The sequence below is a fragment of the Palaemon carinicauda genome, chromosome 38 (genome assembly GCF_036898095.1).
Source record: "Palaemon carinicauda isolate YSFRI2023 chromosome 38, ASM3689809v2, whole genome shotgun sequence".
Taxonomy (NCBI): Eukaryota; Metazoa; Arthropoda; class Malacostraca; order Decapoda; family Palaemonidae; genus Palaemon; species Palaemon carinicauda.
This window is the reverse complement of record NC_090762.1, coordinates 38,099,216-38,121,857: the sequence shown is the minus strand read 5'-3', so window position 1 is coordinate 38,121,857 and position 22,642 is coordinate 38,099,216. Positions and strand designations below refer to the sequence as shown.

At 43.3% G+C, this 22,642-nt stretch overlaps 2 protein-coding genes across 4 annotated transcripts in view; one reads left to right on the top strand and one right to left on the bottom strand.

The window, feature by feature from the left end:
* The window catches only part of LOC137630560 (exportin-T-like), a 146,371-nt gene that overhangs the window by 92,213 nt on the left and 31,516 nt on the right, over positions 1–22,642 (top strand). For all 3 annotated transcript variants that reach the window (XM_068362095.1, XM_068362094.1, XM_068362093.1), the window contains 4 exons: positions 8,595–8,736; positions 8,901–9,107; positions 9,747–9,929; positions 10,701–10,901. In XM_068362095.1, the coding sequence (XP_068218196.1) occupies positions 8,595–8,736; positions 8,901–9,107; positions 9,747–9,929; positions 10,701–10,901 (733 nt within the window). The remainder of the gene's footprint in view (positions 1–8,594; positions 8,737–8,900; positions 9,108–9,746; positions 9,930–10,700; positions 10,902–22,642) is intronic.
* The window catches only part of LOC137630563 (uncharacterized), a 196,618-nt gene continuing 190,179 nt past the window's right edge, over positions 16,204–22,642 (bottom strand). Inside the window, exon 6 of the mRNA XM_068362097.1 lies at positions 16,204–16,451. The gene's annotated coding sequence lies outside the window, so the exon portion shown is untranslated. The remainder of the gene's footprint in view (positions 16,452–22,642) is intronic.

Here is a 22,642-nt window from a genome sequence, read left to right as displayed (position 1 = left end):
CGTCCGCGTCCCCCAGCCCGCCCGCAGGTGTAAGCGGGCTTATTTACGGGCAGCCTGGCCGAATCAGCGCAGCTGGTTCGGCCCTCGGACTTAAAAGGAACGGTTCCCTCCGTTGGGGCAGCCCACGAGGATCCGCGTCCGCGTCCCCCGGAGAGAATACACGAACAGTAGTCCTCGACGGTACGGCGTTGCCGGTTCTGACCCCGAACCGGGTGCGGAGCTCCCCGCTGGGGAAACCGGTACCACCGCAAGGGAGTGCCTGGGATTCCAGAACCGAAGCGACCGGGGAGTGCCCTATTGGAATCGATTAAAAAAAAAAAAAAAAAAAAAGACGGAAACCCATTCATGATTGCCAGGTGTGTCCTTTACACGAATGTGTCTACTCTTCATGTTCTTTCAGGTATTACACTTGAAAGGATATCGATCGTCATGAGCAATAAATCTCTTAGGTATTGACATCATTAGACATCTAGAATAATTCTTAACGAGAAGCCAAGACTTCAGGGACCCTGATAGTCGTGAAGCTAAATACAGTGATACCTCGGTACTCGACCATAATCCGTTCGAGATCCGTGTTCGACCTCCGATTTGTTCGAGTACCGAATTTTTTTTCCCCATAAGAAATAATGGTATATATTCTATTCCGTTCCCAAGCACTCGAACAGGCCCAAAATATTAATAAAACGTGTACCTAAACAACAATAATTATCTAAATGTGTATGAAATTGGTCAGAAAATCCTATAAAACAATTTTAAACCATTTACTGTACTAAAATAAAACAATTTTAAACCATTTTCTGTACTGTAGTGAACATACCTTTGAGCAGCGGTTCGATGGCATACAGGGATGGATGTGGAGAGGATGGAAGGGGGAGGTTACTGCTTGGAAGGAGAGTCCCCTTCCATGATGTGGCGGGGTAGTTCTCCTTCAGGAGTTGTTTCTCTCTCCAATGAAAGGGTGGGCAGATCTATTTCAGGGGTTTCTTCTCTTCTTTGTCTCTTCTTTGGAGGAGAAACAGGCTTTGATGTAGCAGCTTTCTTTTCTTTTGTGAAAAACTGGTCTATTGTTAATTGTTTCTTCCTCCTCTGCAGTATTCTTCGAAAATGATGAATACCTGTTCTATTACGAATACCTGTTCTATTACGAAACTTTTCAAACCAACCCCTGCTCGCTTTAAATGTAAATGAATCACTTTCACTGGTACTCGGACTTTTCTTCACTAATTCTTCATAGATATGCAACGCTTTTTCACAAATGAACGCTTCACTAACACTTTCCCCGGCCAACTGTTTTTCTTTAATAAATATTAAAAGCAACTTTTCCATCTCCTCAATCACTTGTGGCCTTTGCTTAGTTACCGCCGTAACTCCCGTTGCAACATTCGCCTTCTTAATCATTTCTTTATGCTTTAAAAACGTAGAAATGGTCGACTTCGCCATTCCGTATTCTACCGCTAAATCGGACACTCGTACACCATTCTCATATTTCGCTATAATTTCCTTCTTCAACTCGATCGTTGTTCGCACTGTTTTCCTCTTCTCCTTCCCCTTAACACTCATTACTTTCTTGGGACTCATTATGAAAGCTAAAAAAGCAATTAAAAGCACTGAAAATCACTAAATCACAACGAATGCTGATCGCGCGTTGTCTGAGTGACGCTCTCGAGAGAACTGATGCTTCCCGAACAAGCGAGAGTGGCCGAGATGGCGCGATCATCACAAAGCCCATGCGGTCGTCACGTGTTCGGCTGGTCGAGTACCGAATTTTTGGTCGAGCACCGCAGCAAAAATTTCTCGAAAATTTTGGTCGAACTCCGAATTGTTCGAGTATAGAGTCGTTCGACTACCGAGGTATCACTGTAGTCTGCAATAAGTTATTATTGTTATTATTATTATTGTTGTTGTTGTTATTATTATTACTTGCTAAACTACAACCCTAGTAGGAAAAGCAGGATGCTATAAGTCCCGGGGCCGTAACAAGGAAAATAGCCCAGCGAGGAAAGGAAACAAGGAAAAATAAAATATAAGAACAGTAACAACATTAAAATAAATCTTTCATAAATAAATTATAAAACTATAAGTCCAGCAAGGCCTTCAACCCTTAGGTTAGTGACTTTTCAGTCTCTCACACTAACAGCTAACTGGGTGTTCTGGAAGCGAAACACTGTTCTGGCGTAAGTGTCTTTGTAGGCACCAGACAGGGGGACGCGACCCATCGCAGCTTTCCCTTGGGGGGAGAATCTCTGTTTCCTCGGAAGGAACGAGAAACCATAGTGGAGAAGGTCTTGAAATAGAAGGAGGCTAACGTCCCCAGACCTACGACTCCTAGGAGACCACCCTAGAAGAGATCTGTCTCGGATAGTGCCGCCACACCCCAAGCATCTACCAGCACTATGAGGAGAGAAGCCCTCGTCCTCCTGGTCTGCAACGCCTCAGCCCCTCCACAGGGGAGCTCCAGCGCCTTCTAGCTCCTTCAGGTCGGGTTACCCCGCCTCTAGGGATGGCAGGTTAGGCCGCCCCTCTAGAAGAAGGGAAGAGTGGGAGGCTCCCTATCCCCACCCAACCTTCGGGTTGGAGGATGACTCAGGCGTCATTGGCAAGCATGGAGGGCTCAAGGAGCGGAACCTTGGACAGTGTCCTTACTAAAGAAGGGCTACGGACTTCCATTCCTAACGGAACCACCCACGCCTTTTCCGGCCAACCGGATAGATGGCTAGATCCTAAAGACCCGTTAAAGAGGACCGCCCTTCAAGAGGAGGTGTTATCCATGCTAGAGAAGGGTACCATGGAAGAAGTTCTTCTCCCAGGACCAGGTGCCTACAGTCGACTATTCCTGGCAGAAAAAGCGACCGGGGGGGGAGGCCGGTTATAGATCTGTCAGCTCTCAACAGGTTCGTCAAGATGACGGACTTCTAAATGGACACGCAGAATTCGGTCCTGCTGTCCTTGAGGGAGAAAGATTGTAGAATACCATCGACCCCAAGGACGCATACTTCCAGATTCCGGTCCACACCTCGGGTCGGAGGTTCCTCCGGGTGAAATAGGGTTCCCAGTTCCTGCAATTCAGGACCCCTTTTTCTTTGGTCTGTCAACAACGCCCAAAGTGTTCGTGAGAGTCCCCACGGCTGTCGCAGGGGGGCCCACGAACGAGGCATTCGCCTTAGCAGATACCTGGACGGCTGGTAGCTTCTTCCCGCCTCAAAGGTCCTCTTGGAGGAACAAGGGAGAAGTCTCCTCCAGTTTGGCAAGGATCTGGGGAACTGAATCAACCCGAAGTAGCAAAATCTATCCCCTTCCACCGGAATGAACTACTGGGGAATAACATTAGACCTTTTTTCGGGGAGAATTTTTCCCTTCGGAGAATAAGATATGACACCTCAGGCTCATTAGTCAGCCGTTCCTACTGTTCACAGACGCCTCCAACCAGAGATGGGGAGCCCTTCCCCTCGACGAAGCGGCACGAGAGACCTGGTTGGAAGGGGAGAGACAACTCCACACAATGTCCTGGAGTTGGAAGTAGTCCAGAAGGCATGCCTACACTTCGCAAGTCTGCTAAAGGGGAACTCCGTGGCGTGGATGAGCGACAACACCACGGTAATGGCATACATAAACAAGCAGGGTACTTGTAATCGAAGGAGTTGGGCGATCTCACCATAGAGAATCTAGACTGAGTGATAGGGAATCAAGGGGTGATGTTAGCAAGGTTCTTTCCCAGAAAGTAAATCGCCCTGGCCGACGGCCTCAGCAGAATGGGCCACATAGTAGGGACAAAATGGTCCCTTCCCCCAGGAATAGCCAAGCTCATCATTCAACGATGGGGCTCCCCGGTGGTTGACCGCTTTGCAACAACCTCAACGCCCAACTCCCAGTCTATTGCCCCCCTGTACCAGACCCCGAAAGATTCCTTAGAAGACTCTTTTCAGAACAAGTGGGACAATCTGGATGTGTATGTTTTCCCCCTTTTCACGCTGATAAGACATGGGCTCAGCAGAATAAAGGTGGCTCGAAGCCTACAGATGACTTTGGTAGCGCCCTGGTGGCTAGACAGAGAGAGTAGTTCGCGGACCTAAAGACCTATCGAGTCAACCGCCGTGGCCTCTGTCCGTCAGGTCAGATCTACTGAGTCAACCGCACTTCCTCAGGTTCCACGACAACCCTCTCTCTCTTCGCCTTCACGCCTGGAGACTATCGAGCGACTCCTGAAGAAGGAGGGGTACTCCTCCTCCACAGCCAAGAGGATGTCCCTATACCTAAGAAAATCCTCTACCGTAGTCTACCAGGCGAAGTGGGCCGCCTTTACGAAATGGTGCGCGACATAGCTGATTTTCTAGTGTACCTTAGGGATAAAATAGGAATGCCAATCCCGGCTATTAAAGGAGTACGAGCAGCCTTAGGCCAAGTCTTTCTCCTGAAAGGCATCGACCTGGGGACCTCAAGACACATAGGGATGCTGATTAGAAGTTTCGAACAATCCTGCCCTCCCCAAGCCAGGAGAGTGCCTAGATGGGACCTGGCCAAGGTCCTGAAAATGTTGTGTCGTCCAACCTTTGAACCACTCAGAGATATCGGGGACAAAGGTCTCACCCTCAAGACAGTCTTCTTGCTAGCCTTAGCTTCGGCTAAGAGGGTAGGTGAGATCCACGGTCTCTCCTACGACGTGGCACACTCCAATGGGTGGAAGGAGGTATCTTTCAAGTTCGTACCCTCCTTTGTAGCAAAGACTCAGAACCCAGCAGTCTGGGACCCGAGGTTTGGAGGTTTCTCTTTTCCAGCCATCCCCAAGACAGGCAATACGGACGACCTGAAGTTATGCCCGGTCAGGACGATCAGGAAATACCTGGAAAGGACGGCCCATCTCCGTCCGGGTGCCAAGAACCTCTTCGTCTCTTCAGGCGTTAATAAGAAGCAAGTGTCCAAGAACACTATTTCATTCTGGCTGAGACAAGTCATCACTAGGGCTTATGAAGAAGACAAGGTGGCAGTACCAGGCACTCCCCGTCCCCATGACATCAGAGGCCTGAGCACTTCCTTGGCCTTTGAGAGAAATATGGCAGTGGGCCAGATCCTGCAGGCCGGCACTTGGTCACACCAGTCGACCTTCACGGCCCACTAACTCGAAGACTACTCAAGAAAGTCTTTGGATGGATTCTCCATTGGGACAGTCATCGCCGCCCTCCAAGCTGTGTAGTGGCAGGCTGGAAGACGTCCCCAACAAGTGAATAGTCTCATCCCTACTTCGTCAGGAGAAGACTCAGTAGAGAAAATGTCAAGAGGTAACCCTAAAATTATAAGCGTAAGTTTTCCCTGCTACCCCCTATCCGCTCTCTGTACCCCCGCATTACGTAGCCCTCCAGGCACCATGTGCCTAACCAAGTGGCAGAATGGCTCTCCCGCCTCCTAAAGTGTAAGTCTCCGAAGAGGTAATTCGAGGTAAAGTATTCGTGTCGGAACAAATGAAAAATTTTAAGTAATTTTTATTTTTCCTAACATACTTACCGAGAATTACCTCTGAGTAATGGCCCTCCCTTCCGTCCCCGAGTGCCATTCTTCTATTGCCGAGTCGGGCTAAACGGAGGACTTAATGAGATCCTGTCCCGGGAAAAGCAGTGACCTGCCCTAATCCGGGCCGCAGGAATTATCCTGGCGGCGGGGGTAGGAACTATCGGGAGCGAGATAGGGGGGGTAGCACGGGAAATCTTGGTCGAGATTGAGAGAGGTCCAAGGACCCTCCGAAGAGGTAATTCTCGTTAAGTATGTTAGGAAAAATAAAAATTACTTAAAATTTTTCATTTTCTCTTACTCTCACCTCGTCATATGCCATTTTCAACCTTTCCTGATATTTACTTTTTACCCCCGGTTTTATTAGCTCTTCAACCCTCACTACCTCCCTTTTACATCCACCTACTCTATTCCCCCACTCTTTTGCTACAACTAATTTTCCTTCCACCAAAAAATGATCAGACATACCGTTAGCCATACCCCTAAACACGTGCACGTCTTTCAATCTTCCAAACATTCTTTTAGTTATCAACACATAATCCATTAATGCCCTTTCTACTACTCTTCCATTTGCCACTCTTACCCATGTATACTTATTTTTATCTTTCTTTTTAAAGAAGCTAGCACTTGTTACCATCTCTTGTTCAACACACATATCTACCAGTCTCTCACCACTCTCATTTTCACTTGGTACGCCATACTTCCCAATGACACCTTCTATCTCTCCAGCGCCCACTCTAGCATTTAAGTCACCCATGACCACTACATAATTCCTTCTACCCAGTCCTTCTACACACCTAGTTAATTCATTCCAGAACTCATTCCGCTCTTCTTCACTTTTCTCACTACCTGGCCCATACGCACTGACAAACGCCCAACATTCCCTACCCAACCTAACCCTTACCCACATTAACCTAGATGATATCTCCTTCCATTCCATTACTTTACCTGTCATCCATTCACTCACCAATAACGCCACACCCTCTCTCACTCTTCCCATTTCAATCCCAGACACTCTACCAGACATTTCACCAAACATCACTTCACCCTTTCCTTTCATCTTTGTCTCACACAAGGCCAATACATCCATCCTTCTACTTCTAAACATACTTCCAATCTCACATCTTTTACTCTCTATCGTACTACATTCACGCACATTCAAACATCCCAAAACTAGAGTGCGGGGAGCAGTTACTCTCCCCCCAGCTCCATCTCTTTGTCGATGTCTCGTAGGAATTTTATACAGGAGAGGGGGTTCCCAGCCCCCTCGTCCCGTCCCTTTAAGTCGCCTCTTACGACACGCAGGGATAACGTTGGCGCTATTCTAATTTTTATATGCCCCCGCGGCCACGGGGGACATGTCATATATAAACTATTAACAACAACCAAAAACAAATATGTCATAAATAAACTATAAAAAAAAAATTACGATAGAGCACCATGGGCAACATCAAATAAATTCAAGAGCTGAAAGACAGAAAACTTCAGTAGCTATAGTCTTCCCATCAAAATTAGCTTTAAATCAAGTGTAAGTCGGACAGCAGTATTCAGGCGGATCAAATGTTTCAACGAAAACCCCAGGAATTGGCCTAAAAAAGGACAACCCTGATGCATTACAGTACTCTAGAGCAGGATAACCAGATCATTGCTAAAGTGAATTACTGTATCTTGTTTTTATTTCTTTTATCCTTTATGATTCATATATAACAATATATTTTCATCAATAATTACCATATACAAGTCAAATAGGCTCGTGCCTAAAATAAAATTTACAGATCAATAGACCTAGTATTGAGATTTGATTCTTAATGAGTGCTTAAGAACTGAAACCATATATAATTAATAAAGCATTTTTATAATTATAGTTTTTCCCATTTAACTTTTTTTCCAATAAAAATGTACTTGAGTCTGAAATTAAAAGTAAACCACTACAGTAATTTGAACGATTGCATGTTCCTTTAAATCAGCCACTTCACAGGAACTTGCTGCTCGAGCCATAGTTGCCAGATGTTGCTTGTAGGGTGACAATTTGTCCGAAAATAAAAGTACATAGTATCATCACTAATGAACTGACTGGTCATGTCATATTCATATATATTCTCATCTGTGACCTTCAGATGTGCCCATATATTACTCATTTAGATGCATTTGCTTCCACTCTCCACAATTTCTTTTGTTTTCTGCAATTTTCTGATCTTCAGTAAAGCTGTAAGATATGCTATACTGTAATTTGTATAACTTTATATTATTATTATTATTATTTGGTATTATTTGCTAAGCTACAACTCTAGTTGGAAAAGCAGGATGCTATAAGCCCGGGGCCCCAAGAGGGAAAATAGCCCAGTGAGGAAAGGAATACTAAAATGTTTAAAGAACAGTGACAACATTAAGATAAATATTTCCTATATAAACTATAAAAACTAAGAAAACAAGAGGAAGAAAAATTAGATAGAATAGTGTGCCTGAATGTACCCACAAGCAAGAGAACTCTAACCCAAGACAGTGGAAGACCATGGTACAGAGGCTAGGGCACTACCCAAGAGTAGAGAACAATGGTTTGATTTTGGAGTGTCCTTCTAGAAGAGCTGCTTACCATAGCTAAAGAGTATCTTCTACCCTTACCTAGGAGAAAGTAGTTACTGAACAATTACAGTTCAGTAGTTAATCCTTTGGGTGAAGAAGAATTGTTTGGTAAACTGCGTAATTGATTCTTTGTAGACATGCAATTTTTTTACTGGATTATACTCTTATTTTTCCTATATTTGTATAATTCAAGAGCCTCTTGGCTCTGCTGTTTCAAATTGGATATGTGGTACAAATTGATAAGAGAACAAGCAAAATCTTTGAATATGGCTTCCTCACTTGTCAATCCTTCTTAGTTGGTAAGGTAGTTTATATTCTTGTAAATTATCTAACATGCCGATGCTTTTGAAAATCAGAAGACATTGTTTGAGTGTAAAGCATAAAAAGAGCTTTAGCAGTATTTGTTAGATTTCTGTACATATTAATATACTTTTAATATAGATAGAATTACTTTGTCATTGTTGCTGCTATTATATATGTTTCTTTATTTGAAATCCATCTGTCTTCCACAGGTTAGATAAAGCTGATAATGAGAAGAGAGACATGATACGTGCTGCTATTGAAAATAAAGTGACTTTACTACTTACTTTCTTAGCAAGTGATTATGATGATATATCAGCAGCTGTTTTTGATTTTGCTCGGGACTATATTCAGGTATGAATCTTCTTTAACTTTTTCAGATAATATCTTAGTTGAAATGTTAATCTCATTTTGAATGCGCTCATTAAATTTTTTAAATGGTGGACTGAAGTAAATCCAGGTATCAATTGTTTTAACAAAAATTTTTTTATAGAAATTTATTCAATTTTCTTTTCCAGCTGATTAAACAAACGGGAACCATTACTAGCGTTGAGCAAGGACTGTTAGAAAATATGCTGTTTGTTGTTATCACAAAAACTAAATACGACGAGTCCTATAATTTTGAACAAGCTGGAGAAGAAGAAGCAATGTTTGATGAGTATCGAAAGAAGTTGAAGGTCGTCTTCGACAACTTGGCTGCATTAGTACCAGAGCTTGTTTTGAAAGTAAGCGTCTTATTTTTTGCTTCCTTGCTATACTTATTTATAAGTGGCACCTTTAGTCAGGCCTATGATAATATTCCAACTTGTTTATTTAATGGCTAATGATGACTAATGGGTGCTGTCAACATCTGGGTCATTTCTGGTCCCTGCTCGCCCATTACAATGTTGTAGATTTCTTTCTTCCTCCTTGCTGTCCAACCTCTTAAATTTTACACGTAGGTACTGAAAGGGGTCTCACCAGCGGTAGCCTGCATCAAATAACCCAAATTTATAAATCCATCCAATCCTCTAAATTTGATGGCATATATCATAGACCCCAACCATTGGCAACATTAGATTCTTAAGATTCTGCAGAATATATAACTTTGGTTTTGACAAATAGGGAACTGAGATACAGACTGTATCTGGTTGTGGATCATGGCATTTTACACCATATATAAAGAACTAAGATCATTTGAAGGGAAGAGGGTTGACTTGATAAGAAATATTTGGTAAAGTTCAAGGCTTTTAAAGAACCTATGTTCTATACTCAAAATCATTAAGTTCTGTGACTTGTGAAAGAAATTGAATCCACCTATTAAACTTATTGTTGTTTTGAATAGCAGTGTTCAGCATATTGAATTTGGTTATTTTTTCTTGCAGGTCAGCAAGGACTATGTAGTAACAACTCTAAACAGATGGCAAGCGTCATCTTATGAAGATGTTGAAGCTGCAGTTTCTTTGTTTTATAGCCTTGGTGAAGCACTTCCTGCCTCCCATGGGAACCATTTTTCGTTACCTACCACTCCTAATGACATAAGTGAGCAGCAAGGCAGTATATGCAAGGTATGGCTTATTTAGAATACTTCTAACAGATTTTACCTTGGATTTTACATAATACCTAACAATAGTAAATTTAGTTAGTAAACACATCATTTATTATTTTTATTACAAGCTAGGCTATAACCCTTGTTGGAAAAGCAAGATGCTATAAGTCCAAGGTCTCCAACAGGGAAAAATAGCTCAGTGAGGAAGTTGTAAACAAGGAAACAAATAAACTACAAGAGAAGTATATTCCTGGCCTAGATAAATTCTAGATGCTCCTGTTGGCTGGACAACTGCAGTGTGCCTGTACCAATGTGGACCTATAACTTTTGCTTTCATGTGGTTCTATTTAGTTCTGAAATCATAATGAATAAATGAGTATCCATTATGTGCCCTATGTTGTAATGAAGTACCTTGGACTATTGCTTAAATTCCATCAATGCTCTGCCATCCTGATTGAGATGTAATTACAAAAATGAAATAGGCAGACTATTATTTGTTATTGAATATTGATAACATTACAGTATGTAAGTAATAGTAATAATTATAGTAATAAATCCAGGTCACAGATGATAAGCCAAAAGGGTCATAAACCTGCTTAACAGGTCTTTAAAGAAAAGAAATGGCAGTTTGTGAAAAATTTTAATGTTAAGGAAATAGTGTATCACACTCGAATAGCATTATTTATATTGACATTTGATAAGTGCAGGTAGGGTTTTGACTACAGTATATTAACAATACCCTAAAGTGTTAATTACTGTGAAAATTAATTTTATCTTCCATTTCACACAGTTGAAAACCTCTGCAATGCAAGAGATGATGGGCTTACTTGTTACCTCTGGCGTGTCTAGCCACAGCCATCCAGCAGTTTCCCTTCAGTTTTTCGAGTGCGTGGCTAGATATGAAAAGTTTTTTACGTGCGAACCAGAATACATTCCAACTATTTTAGCTGCATTTCTTGACTCTCGTGGCATGAGGAATAAAAATCCAAGGGTAGGTGGTACAACAATATTTATACCAAGTTTATTAATTAATTTACATATTGTTTTATGCTTTGATTATATTTCGATTCAGGTAAGATGTTATGATATTCTGTAAGGAATTTTATGCATTGTCACTAGTTCCGGTAAAATTCAGTAATAATTGTTTATACTTGACATACAAACCCTCGTCTTTTAATTTTGGAGATTGATTCAGCGTGAGATGGAGACAAATTATAAATGTTAACGAGCGGTTAACCAATTGGAATACAGTACCCCACTTTTGATTTGGCTACTGACGATTATGCATGTACTGTCTCCTTACCAAACTTTTTCATTTAATTGTTCTATTGCAGGAACTAAATGCATTATTGGATTAATTATGACGGAAGTTAAGTAAGATTTTCGTACAGTACATGTCTGGGGAAGGGTGGACAGTGCAACCGATTATGAGTAAACCGACTGTAGATTCACTCTCCTTCTGTGCATCTTGACCCTTATTCAGTGGCACAGCATTTCCCAGCTCGCTACTTTTCCTTCCAAGGTAAAGTTGCCCTCCGCCTTTAACGAACTGCTCTTCTGGCTGTCGGGTAAATTTGGCGTCGGCAACCGAAGACAACCGAAGAATCTCCAAAGCCTTGACCCGTGGTGTGTTTTTCTGACTTCATTCGATGGAGGTGGTCGCAGAACTCTACCGGCTGCGATTGTCGTTTCAAGCAAATATACTTCTCTTCCCAGTGGGACTATCCTTCTTCACTTCTCATCGTACACACAGCTCTCAAGCACTATGGCTTCTACGATCGATGCGAGTCTTCTCATCTCGGTGACACATATCGTCATCCTTCGGTCTCTTCAAGTTGCGCTTCTCACGACATGCAATTGAGAGAATTATCACACACTTCCTTCTTGGAACCTAACCAAGCACTCTCCATCAAGAGGAGGGGTAAGCACAAGTGTCAGCCTAGGTGCTCAATACCTCACTTGCCACTTGGAACTTGTTGTTTCACACAAGTACAGTGATTTCAGTTTCCCAATGCATTCTTCTTCTTCTGTTGAGCTTCGATTCTCAATAGGCCTCAAATGTTGGGCATTTTTACAAAGGGCCCGTGCATGAGGTTGACAATCTTCTTCATTGACTCTCCAGTTCTCATCAGCATTCTCGAATGTGTTTTCTTTGCTTCACGAACACCGCTATTACTACTTATACTATTAGTGGGCTATGTGTGCCTTGGGGACGAGATCGCCTCTTCTGCTCCCTACCTCTCCCCTTTGGTCACTTTTTGGTGTATAATTATCTTACAAGTCAACATCATTGATAAGATCTTTGTTACTCGTGCATGCGCTCTCTCCTATACGCCACCTCCAGGTAGGTAGAACATGGTTCTGCACAGTGGTTGTCACAACAGAAGTCTTCCGACCTCGCCTCTGCTGAGCAAAAACACCACGGTAGTAGCTTACGTAGAACAAACAGTCTGGTACCTTTTTTGCAGCAAATTTGTCTTCTAACATGGGTATGGTAAAATAGGCAGAAGACAACTCAGGGAACCTATCAGCTCGATTCATTCTGGACAGTAGGAATGTGCTCACAGTCATCTGACCAGAGCTACTTGAATAGTGGCTTCTGTGCAGTCTTTGAATTACCTAGTTGCCAACAAAGTCCCGACTTTGAGAGGTTACCCGACAGTGGATCTCTCCACAACGTCCCTGAACAATGGGCTCCCGCTCTATCTACTGTTCACCACTCCCAGATCCCCAGGCTCTTCAGCGTTTTAGCCATTCCCTACATGCTGCTTGATGACCAGGGTGCTTGACCAGGCAAAATCATCTGCAACCTAGCGATGACCCCCTTAGCCCTGTTTGGCATCTGCAGGATGGTTCCCGTACCTTCTTCAGTTGCTGACAGAAGTCCTGAGAAACCCCCTCTACGACACAATCTACTTGGACAGCCACATGGGAACATCTTCCACGGAGCCGTAGGTCCCCTACATCTTCACACCTGGACACTTTTCAACATCATCTTACACGGAGAAGCTTTCACTGTAAGTTGCGAAAGAATGTTCCAGAAACCTCCGGAATTCTCCAGTTGCTGGCTTACAGGTTAGTGGACTTCCTTCAGTGGTTGGTGTTATGGATGGGGTATCTTCCCCCTTGCTGCCACTTCCAGCATTGCAGAGATTGCTTGGATACCTTCCAGGGTAAAAACACCACACGGTCTCGGCGGTTAAAGACTACTGCTCGGCCTTGAGCCTCTCCTTTAGGCTAAAAGGAATTGACTTTTTCCTCTGTGTTGGCAGTCTCTCTCTTCATATGGAGTTTTGAGCCTACCTGCATCAGCCAGAAGTTAGACCTCCTTCATGGAGCATGGTTCACGTCCTTCAGTCCCTGAAGGGTGCCCCCTACGACCCAGGATGCCAAGCAGCAGATTTTCACCCGACCTTGAAGATAGGTTTCCTGCTCGTATTCCCCTCGATCAAGAGAGTAAGCGAATTCAAAGGTCCACCTACGAAGTTTTTCATTCACGGCAATGAGGAAGGTAATACTCGATTCCATTCCGGCAGCATCTGTTCCCAGATTCGAACCCTTCTGATTGGCACCCCTTCGTTGCGTGACCTATGATCCAGATCAGCAGCTACTATGCCAGGGAGGAACTTGAGGTGCTACCTCAAGAGAACTACCGGAGCTTACCCCCGAGTGTCCGCTCTCTCTTGGTCACCCCGGGGAAGGTCAAGTACTGTATCACCTAGAACACATTCTCAACTTGAATTCGCAGGGTCATAGACCGAGTATTGAATCCGGATCTTTCTTAATAGACGAGACCCAGAGCTCATAACGTTAGGGGCAGAAGTAAATCGCTAGCGTTTAAGAACTACTCTGTAATGCAGGCCTTGCAAAAGGGCGTGTGGAAGAGTCAAATAACCTTCACTGCCCACTTCCTGCAAGGCACCATGACCCATAGGTACATGAAAACATTCTCCATTGGCCCTGTGGTGGCTACAAAATAAATTGTATAAATGCCTCAAGCTTCTTGACGGCTTGATGGACAAGTAACAGATGGTGGAGGGCAGAGTTCAACCATAGTTAAGTCTGGAATGAATGATAAAGAATGACTGGGCCTTTCTTTCGTTGGTCTACCCCCTTTTGGGGGAACAGCTCCTATGCTAATCTGCAAAGCTGGCATCTGCTGTCTGCAGATAAAACCATTTCCCTTGTGTAACCTGGTTTGAAGTTATATAATAAAGTCCCTATACCTCCTAGGAAGATGGGATTGGGTAATGTCTATGGTTGATTCAAAGATTCCTTCGTTTCTGAGAATTCTTACCTAGACCAGTCACACTGCTAGTATCACACAACCACACATATTTCTTAGGCTGCTAACCGTGCTTTGCACAAATTTAGTGAGGTGTCAGGGTTTCTCCCTGTTACGTGCAGAGCACTTACAGGAAAACCCTTGGTCAAATACCAGCCAGTTGGTTTGAACTTTCACCCTCTTAATGCTTGAGTCATCCCCATAAATAGTGAAAGGGTTTGCATTTAGTGTAGGAACAAATGGCAAATTTGGAAGTAATTTGTATTTTTCCTATCAATACCAACCTTGAGCTATTTATACAAATTAGCCTGCCATCACATGTTCCCCGATAAGTCCCACCTGCAATAAAAAGGGATGAGACAACACAGGTTTGTGTGAGTGGGGTACCCAGCTGCCCCCTCCCCTACACCCCTCTAACTATTGGCGTAGTAGTTACACCTCGCTAAAAGTCTTATAACTAGTCTTTCAGCTTCGCCAAAAGTATAGTCCCTATAAATAGCGCAAGGTTTGTATTATTAGGAAAAATACAAATTACTTCCAAATTTATTATCTTTCAGGAGAAAGGTCAAAAGTCAATTATTCTCGGTGGGAAAGGGGCCAGACTCCTCGCCTCTTCTCTACACCAGCTGGTTAACGACTTGTTAACAATTTCTAGTGACAATCTCCATATTGCATTGAATCAATCTCCCTAATTAAAGGTTCCAGTTTTGTATAGCTAGGAAAAATATTGACTAAAAAAATTTAATTTTTATAAAATTTTGTGGTATGTTTATGCATGATTTATGCCTTTTCTTTCTGCAGCCATGCTTTTTATGAAAATTTATCATTCCCCAAAGGCAGATGTGCTCTTACAGATTTAAAACCAATCAAACTGAAGGGCCATTTACTGTGAGTAAAGTGACTCAAAATATGTGATACATCCTATAGAAGGAGGCCTCTTGTCTTGCTTGCTTCTTGAAATTTTCCCAGTCTGGTCATTGGAATGCTATGTCACTGGTTCTCTTCTGATTATTTTCATGTTTCTTCATTATCACTGCTATTGCGATATTAACTGTCATTGATGAATTTATATTTATAAATTTTCAACCAATAATACTCCCACATGCTGTTTCTCTTTTTGATGTGTTTAGGAATAGTTTGTTACTTTTCCCACCCAGACTACTTTTCCTAATTGAACAGTAGGATTTGTAGCATTATGCTTTTCCAATTTGGGTTTCAGCATAGTTAGTGAAAATAATAATAATTGATATAGTTGTTATTACCTTCCATTGCCATTATGATCTTACCTTGTGCTGCTACAGCAAATGCTTAGATAGGCAAAGACAAAGCTTTCAATTCTAGGAAGTTGATTTTCTGCTTCCCTTCAGCCATTGAACATGATCCCATTGCCAGTTGACTTGAGATGTTCCTCCTTGACCATACATTGATGCATCAGTGTAACTGATAATTTCAAGGGCCTGATGAATCAGAGTTATGCTTATCAGAAATCCCTCTTGAGGCTACAACAAAGAAAGATTACCATAAACTTTGCTGTGCTACGCTGCCATCCTATAAACATTTTCTATATGCTGGATTCTCTAAACAGAATCAGCATATTACTCTATCAACAGAGCACATGAGACAAATACAGTATTTACTACAACACCCTTGCTTCTAAAGCTTTCTAACTCATTTCATTTCGAGAACTGAGCTGAAACTATCTTTCCCCTTCTCTATCTTATGTTTTGCTTCTAATAGAGTAATTGACTGTAAGTGCAGTATTTTACTATTTTACTTTTTGTACGGTACTTTTTAAATGTTCTATCTAACCTGAATGGGCAACAGGAAGTTGTGATTATTTTGAAAAAAAAAAAAAAAAAATCTTGAAAAAATGTTACAGAAAGTGAATAATCGATAACGCAACTAAGAGCTTCATAATGCTTCATAATGAGTGTGTCTTTCACTCCATATCTGTTAACTGGTTAGAAAAAATAGAGATACTAATATTAAGAATATTTATTATGTACTTGATTTAGTTTTTGCATTGCTGTGTTGCAGTTATATTAAACTTGACTTATTGGCTTAGACCTGCCAGTACAATGGTAGATGTTGGTACAGCAATGACCCTGGATGGCTACTAACTGAATAAGGCTTTTGGTGATGCTAATACTGTGTTCAGGGTGATAATTCACTGTATTCAAGTGTTGACGTCACTGCAGCCTTAATTTACTTGACCTGGGGAATGGGATGCTTCAGGAGTCCACCGTCCATCCACTCCTGTGTGAAGATATAAGCTTAGATATTGAGGGAGAACAAGGTGATAAGGATATTAAATCACTGTCATTAAGATGCCAAAACATAAAGGTATATGTACCCTTAATGCTCTTAATAATTCATCTATAATATACTAATGATTAGTAGGCTGGAAAGTCCATGAAAGAATGTTGCAAAGATTTAATAATTTGATAAATGAATAGAGGAAAGAAAGAAGTTAAGAACAGCTACATATACTAAACTAGAAAAGGACTACTCAGGTGGATAATAAAGCATGAGTGAAAAATAAATTTTTAAATATTTAACTTAGCCGGTGAATATATAGCTGCAACTCTGTTGCTCGACAGACTAAAAACTGTACAAAAAAACTCGCCAGCGATCGCTATACAGGTTGCGGGTGTGCCCATCAGCGCCAGCTGTCGGCCAGATACCAAGCTCCATGTAAACAAAGACTCAATTTTCTCTCTGTCGACGTGTCGACAAGACGTACTTTACTCGCTGTTGAAACCTGGAGTTTTTCCCATCATCTTTGGTGAAGTACTTTATTCTGGTTTGAGCTTTCGCAGTGCAGGTGTTTTTTCTTCATCTTAAATCTTGAACTCGTTTTGGATAGATTTAATTTTTGGTGACAAAGAGAGCATGGACTTTCTTTGACTCTTAAATGGCCGACCCTTCCCTTAGACGGAAGTGTGTTTAGGCTTGTAGTAATTATCTTATCACGTTATAAATTAATTATAGATTTTCCTCTATATATTATATCTCTCCGCCTTTATTAGGCCTCTTCGATTAACTTTCCATTTATAATAAACATAAAAAATAAATTTTAATGTTTTGTTTATATGCGACCTTTCCTGAGAGTAGGCGGTCCTATCTTGGAAACCAAAGTTAAACAACGTTGAGCCCTTTGCAATCGTAAATAGCTTTTAAAGAGCTAATGATTTAAAACCTTTTAAATGAATATTTTTAATAAATATTTTATGAAAGAATTTCTTTGAATAGTCTTCGTACTATTTTCAAAGATGAACTAACGTTTAGTTTATTTATACTACGCAGTTTGCGCTCTATCGTTACGATAGAGAGAGAGAGTATCACGGTTTCACTTTGCAGAAAGAGTAAATCGATTCTGACGTTTTGTTCATTCTTCTTTCAAAGCTTAAATGTTTTAAATTCTATTTTAAAGGAACTTTTTAATTGAAAAACCTTTCAGTTTTTTCCTTTGGTCAAATAACATGTTTTTTTTTGACGAAATGTAATTGGGCTCTTCTCATAGGTGCGAAATCAAGAGAGAAAGAGAGAGAGAGATAGAGACGGAGGGAGAGAGAGGAGAGAAAACGTTCCGTTCAAGCGGGTAACGTTGTTCTCGAGTTGCTCTCGTCCCTAGTCTCGGTACGGGGAGAAAGGATAAAACGTTTTTAGTTTTTTTATTCTCGTCCCCAGGCTATGTGCGGTTAGAGATTGAAAACGTAGTTTTGAATGAACTAGTGTTTAGTCTCTTCCCCAGCCACTGAATTTTTTATCTTAAAATATGTTTTCTGTTTTTTGCTGGTATTAATGAGCTTGCATTATACGACTGATTTCGCAATTACTACCTTTTGATGAGGGTAGAATTGCGTGCTTCAGGTAGAAATCAGTAAAAGTTTCGATTTCAGTGAAATAAGTGCAAAACAGAAAATCGAAGTGATAAAGTGATATTGCGCTAAGTGTTACAGTGTTGCGTCCGAGGGTTCGTCTGTTCGTGCCTGTCGTTCACCTAGTCCGGGACCTCTTGCAAGCTCCCAAAACCAGGGGAGAAGTAATGTCGAACGACTTATGGGTTCGAGAGGCCTTGATCAACGAACAGACGTTTCCCTCTATGGTATCGGGTGTATCTTACCAAGATCTCCCCTACCATAAGGCGAGAGAGACGTTTTTTCTCCTCGTCATCCGAAGGCTTTTCGCATAAGAAACCTGTAATTTGGTTTCGAAGCCCTTAAGCGAAAGTCAGTCCTTTCAGGACAGGTCCAGTGTCCTGCTTGCAGCCATTAGGACAGCTCTGACCCTATGCAGTCTCGGAAAACTGCTCGCCGCCTAACAAAAGCGTAACACAGACTCCGAGTCTTTTTTGTTGGCAAAGTGTTGCGGTCACAGACGTTACCCTCGTCTCTTACCACAACCATTTCCGTTGATCCTTAATGGGTTGTACGGCAAGACATGCAGAATATGCTTGCCTCCCTTATGGAAGACTATTCTGCCGATTAGTCCGTTGAGTCTAGCCGTTTATCTCATCGATATCCTGGCTTTCAGCCAACCTAACGTTCCTATGTGCTTCCTGTTGACGTTGGCGTAGCTAAGTCACGTCAGTCAGGTTGTTTAGAACCACACTCGATGCGGTCTCGTGTGGATTTTCAGCCACATTTGGACGTTAGGCCACTTGCTGATGCTCCTGTTGACATTCAGGACGTTCGCTAACAATCGGAGTTGACTTGTTTTGACGCTGTGCGTCAACCTCCGCATTCTATAGTTGTTTTGACTGCTCAGTCTAGGCAGTCAAAGCAGTCTCGAGTGGACGCTGTGCGTCCTCACGCACCTGTTGTTGTTGACAGTTCACAGACTGTCAAGCAGTTACATGACGTTGCGTCCTGCTCTGCTACTAATGCACCAGTGCGTGTGGACTCTGCTTGTAAAGCATTGCCACCACGGTAAGTCTCTCCCTTGCTTGAGACTCAGCTTTTATCGGACAAGGTTCCTGTAGATGAGGAAGTTGCTGTTCCCCCTCCTACTGATATTCCCTTGAGGACTCTGTCACATGGAGAGGAGCCTAAAGCTGCTTAGCCCTCTATGGACTTATTTAAATCATGATGATTTTTTTAAGGATCTTTGTCCGGATCTTTTTGTAACTGCTGCTCCTCGTTCGCCTAGACGTCAGAGCTTACACTAGGCCTAGCTACTTCGAAGCCGTTGTTTATAAGCTAGTGCTCTCTCGCTCTCCTAGAGAGCTTTACGTTGGCTAGGCGACTGGTTTATCACCAGGAGGAGTTTGGGGGATACAGCCTTTGCTTTCCCTTCTTTTAAACTGGCTTATAGAGCGAGAGTCTGATATGACACGAGAGAAGTTCTCGGCTTGGGAGTTCATGCCTCTGCCCAGATAGACTTCTCAAATCTCGTAGACTCTCCCTGGCGCCTAGCCAGGAGACGCTCCAAGTTTTTTACAGGTCAACTTCACAGCTGTTTTTGAGCCTTTGAAGTTTTGCTGTACAATTATGTCATGCATAAACAAGGCTTTCAGGGATGGAAAGCGGTACCGCCTCAGTCGCTAACCCCGTCTGTTGCCGCACCTGCTCCCGTAGACCCTAAATGGGCTTTGCTGCAAGACATGCAGTCCAAGCTTGCGTCCTTGATAGAGGACTTTAATGCGGAGAAGGTTGCTGCCGAACCTTCTGGCCAACAACCTTCCAACCGGTCGGTTGTGCGTCCTGTTGACGCTGAGGTAACCTTCTCGCGTCTACCAGTTGAGGTGGTTCCTCCACCGATGCGACCCAGTGTGGGTTGCCAGCCGCACGTTGACGTTAAGCGACGCTCGGAGGTGGTTGTTGACGTTCAGGACGTTCAACAACCAGCAGAGGTGACTTGTTGTGACGCGGTGCGTCAACCTCAGCAACCTGGTATGGTGTTGACTGCACAACCCAGACGGTCTAGAGACAGTCTCGGGTGGACGCTGTGCTTCCTCGCGCACCCATGGTTGTTGACAGTTCACAGACTGTGCAGCAGTTCCATGACGTTGCGTCCGGCTCCGTCACGCATGCACCAGTGCGACCGGACTCAGCGAGCCAGACGTTGCCCACTCCGTTGCCGTTTCCTCATCAGTTTTCGGATGAGGAACTATCTGATGAGGACGTTGCTGAACAACAAGACGATCAGCCCCCAGAATAGATCAAGCCCTGCTATCCATCCAGAAGATGCTGAAGAAGGAACGCTGCTCAGTCAGGCTGTGGATGAGTCTGGTGGGGACGCTGTCATCCCTGGAACAGTTTGTATCACTAGGAAGACTACACCTCCGTCCTCTTCAATACCATCTGGCTTTTCACTGGAAAAAGGACAAGACGCTAGAAGCGGTCTCGATCCCGATTTCCGGAAAGATAAAGTCTTGTCTGACTTGGTGGAAGGACAATATCAACCTAAGAGAGGGTCTTCCCCTGGCTGTTCAGACTCCCCACCACGTTCTCTTCTCGGACGCATCGGACTTGGGCTGGGGCGCGACACTGGACGGTCGGGAATGCTCAGGTCTGTGGAACTTGAGTCAGAGGAGCATGCATATCAACTGCAAGGAGCTGTTGGCAGTTCATCTGGCCTTGAAAGGCTTCGAGTATCTCCTTCGAGGCAAAGTGGTGGAAGTAAACTCGGACAACACCACGGCCTTGGCGTACATCTCCAAACAAGGAGGTACCCACTCACTGACGTTGTACGAGATCGCAAGGGACCTGCTCATCTGGTCAAAAGGTCAAGACATCTCCCTAGTAACGAGGTTCATCCAAGGCAACTTGAATGTCATAGCAGATTGTCTCAGTCGGAAAGGGCAAGTAATTCCAACAGAATGGACCCTCCACAAGGATGTGTGCAAGAGACTTTGGGCCACTTGGGGCCAACCAACCATAGATCTCTTTGCAACCTCGCTGACCAAGAGGCTTCCAATCTATTGCTCCCCAGTCCCGGACCCAGCAGCAATACATATATGTAGATGCCTTCCTCCTAGATTGGTCACATCTGGATCTCTACGCATTCCCACCGTTCAAGATTGTCAACAAGGTACTGCAGAAGTTCGCCTCTCACGAAGGGACAAGGTTGACGTTAGTTGCTCCCCTCTGGCCCGCGAGAGAATGGTTCACCGAGGTACTTCGATGGCTATTAGACGTTCCCAGAAGTCTTCCTCTAAGGGTGGACCTTCTACGTCAGCCTCACGTAAAGAAGGTACACCAAAGCCTCCTCGCTCTTCGTCTGACTGCCTTCAGACTATCGAAAGACTCTCGAGAGCTAGAGGCTTTTCGAAGGAGGCAGCCAGTGCGATTGCTAGAGCAAGGAGAGCGTCCACCATTAGAGTCTACCAGTCGAAGTGGGAATTCTTCCGAGACTGGTGCAAGTCAGTTTCTGTATCCTCGACCAGTACCTCTGTAGCTCAAATAGCTGATTTTCTCTTATACCTGAGAAAAGGACGATCCCTTTCAGCTCCCACTATCAAGGGCTACAGAAGCAAGTTGGCATCAGTCTTCCGGCATAGAGGCTTAGATCTTTCCAACAGTAAAGATCTTCAAGACCTCCTTAAGTCTTTTGAGACCACCAAGGAGCGTCGTTTGGCTACCCCTGGATGGAATTTAGACGTGGTACTAAGATTCCTCATGTCAGACAGGTTTGAGCCGTTACAATCAGCCTCCCTGAAAGATCTCACTCTAAAGACTCTTTTCCTGGTATGCTTAGCCTGGGCTAAAAGAGTCAGTGAGATTCATGCCTTCAGCAAGAACATCGGATTTTCGTCAGAAAAAGCCACCTGTTCGCTGCAACTTGGTTTTCTAGCCAAAAATGACCTGCCTTCTCGGCCTTGGCCTAAATCTTTCGATATTCCCAGCTTATCGGAGATCGTAGGCAATGAACTAGAAAGAGTCTTATGCCCTGTTAGAGCTCTTAAGTTCTATTTAAAGCGTACCAAACCTTTACGAAGCCAATCTGAAGCTTTATGGTGTTCAGTTAAGAAACCATCTTTGCCTATGTCAAAGAATGCTTTATCATACTTTATCAGATTGTTAATACGAGAAGCTCATTCACATCTGAGTGAGGAAGACCAAGCTTTGCTTAAGGTGAAGACGCACGAAGTTAGAGATGTAGCAACTTCCGTGGCCTTTAAGCAAAATAGATCTCTGCGAAGTATAATGGACGCAACCTATTGGAGAAGCAAGTCAGTGTTCGCGTCTTTTTATCTAAAGGATGTCCAGTCTCTTTACGAGAACTGCTACACACTGAGACCATTCGTAGCAGCGAGTGCAGTAGTGGGTGAGGGCTCAACCACTACAATTCCCTAATTCCATATCCTTTTAATCTGTCTCTTGAAATGTTTTTAATGTTGTTTTTATGGGTTGTCCGGAAGGCTAAGAAGCCTTTCGCATCCTGGTTGATTTGGCGGGTGGTCAAAGTCATTTCTTGAGAGTGCCCAGATTAGGGGTTTGATG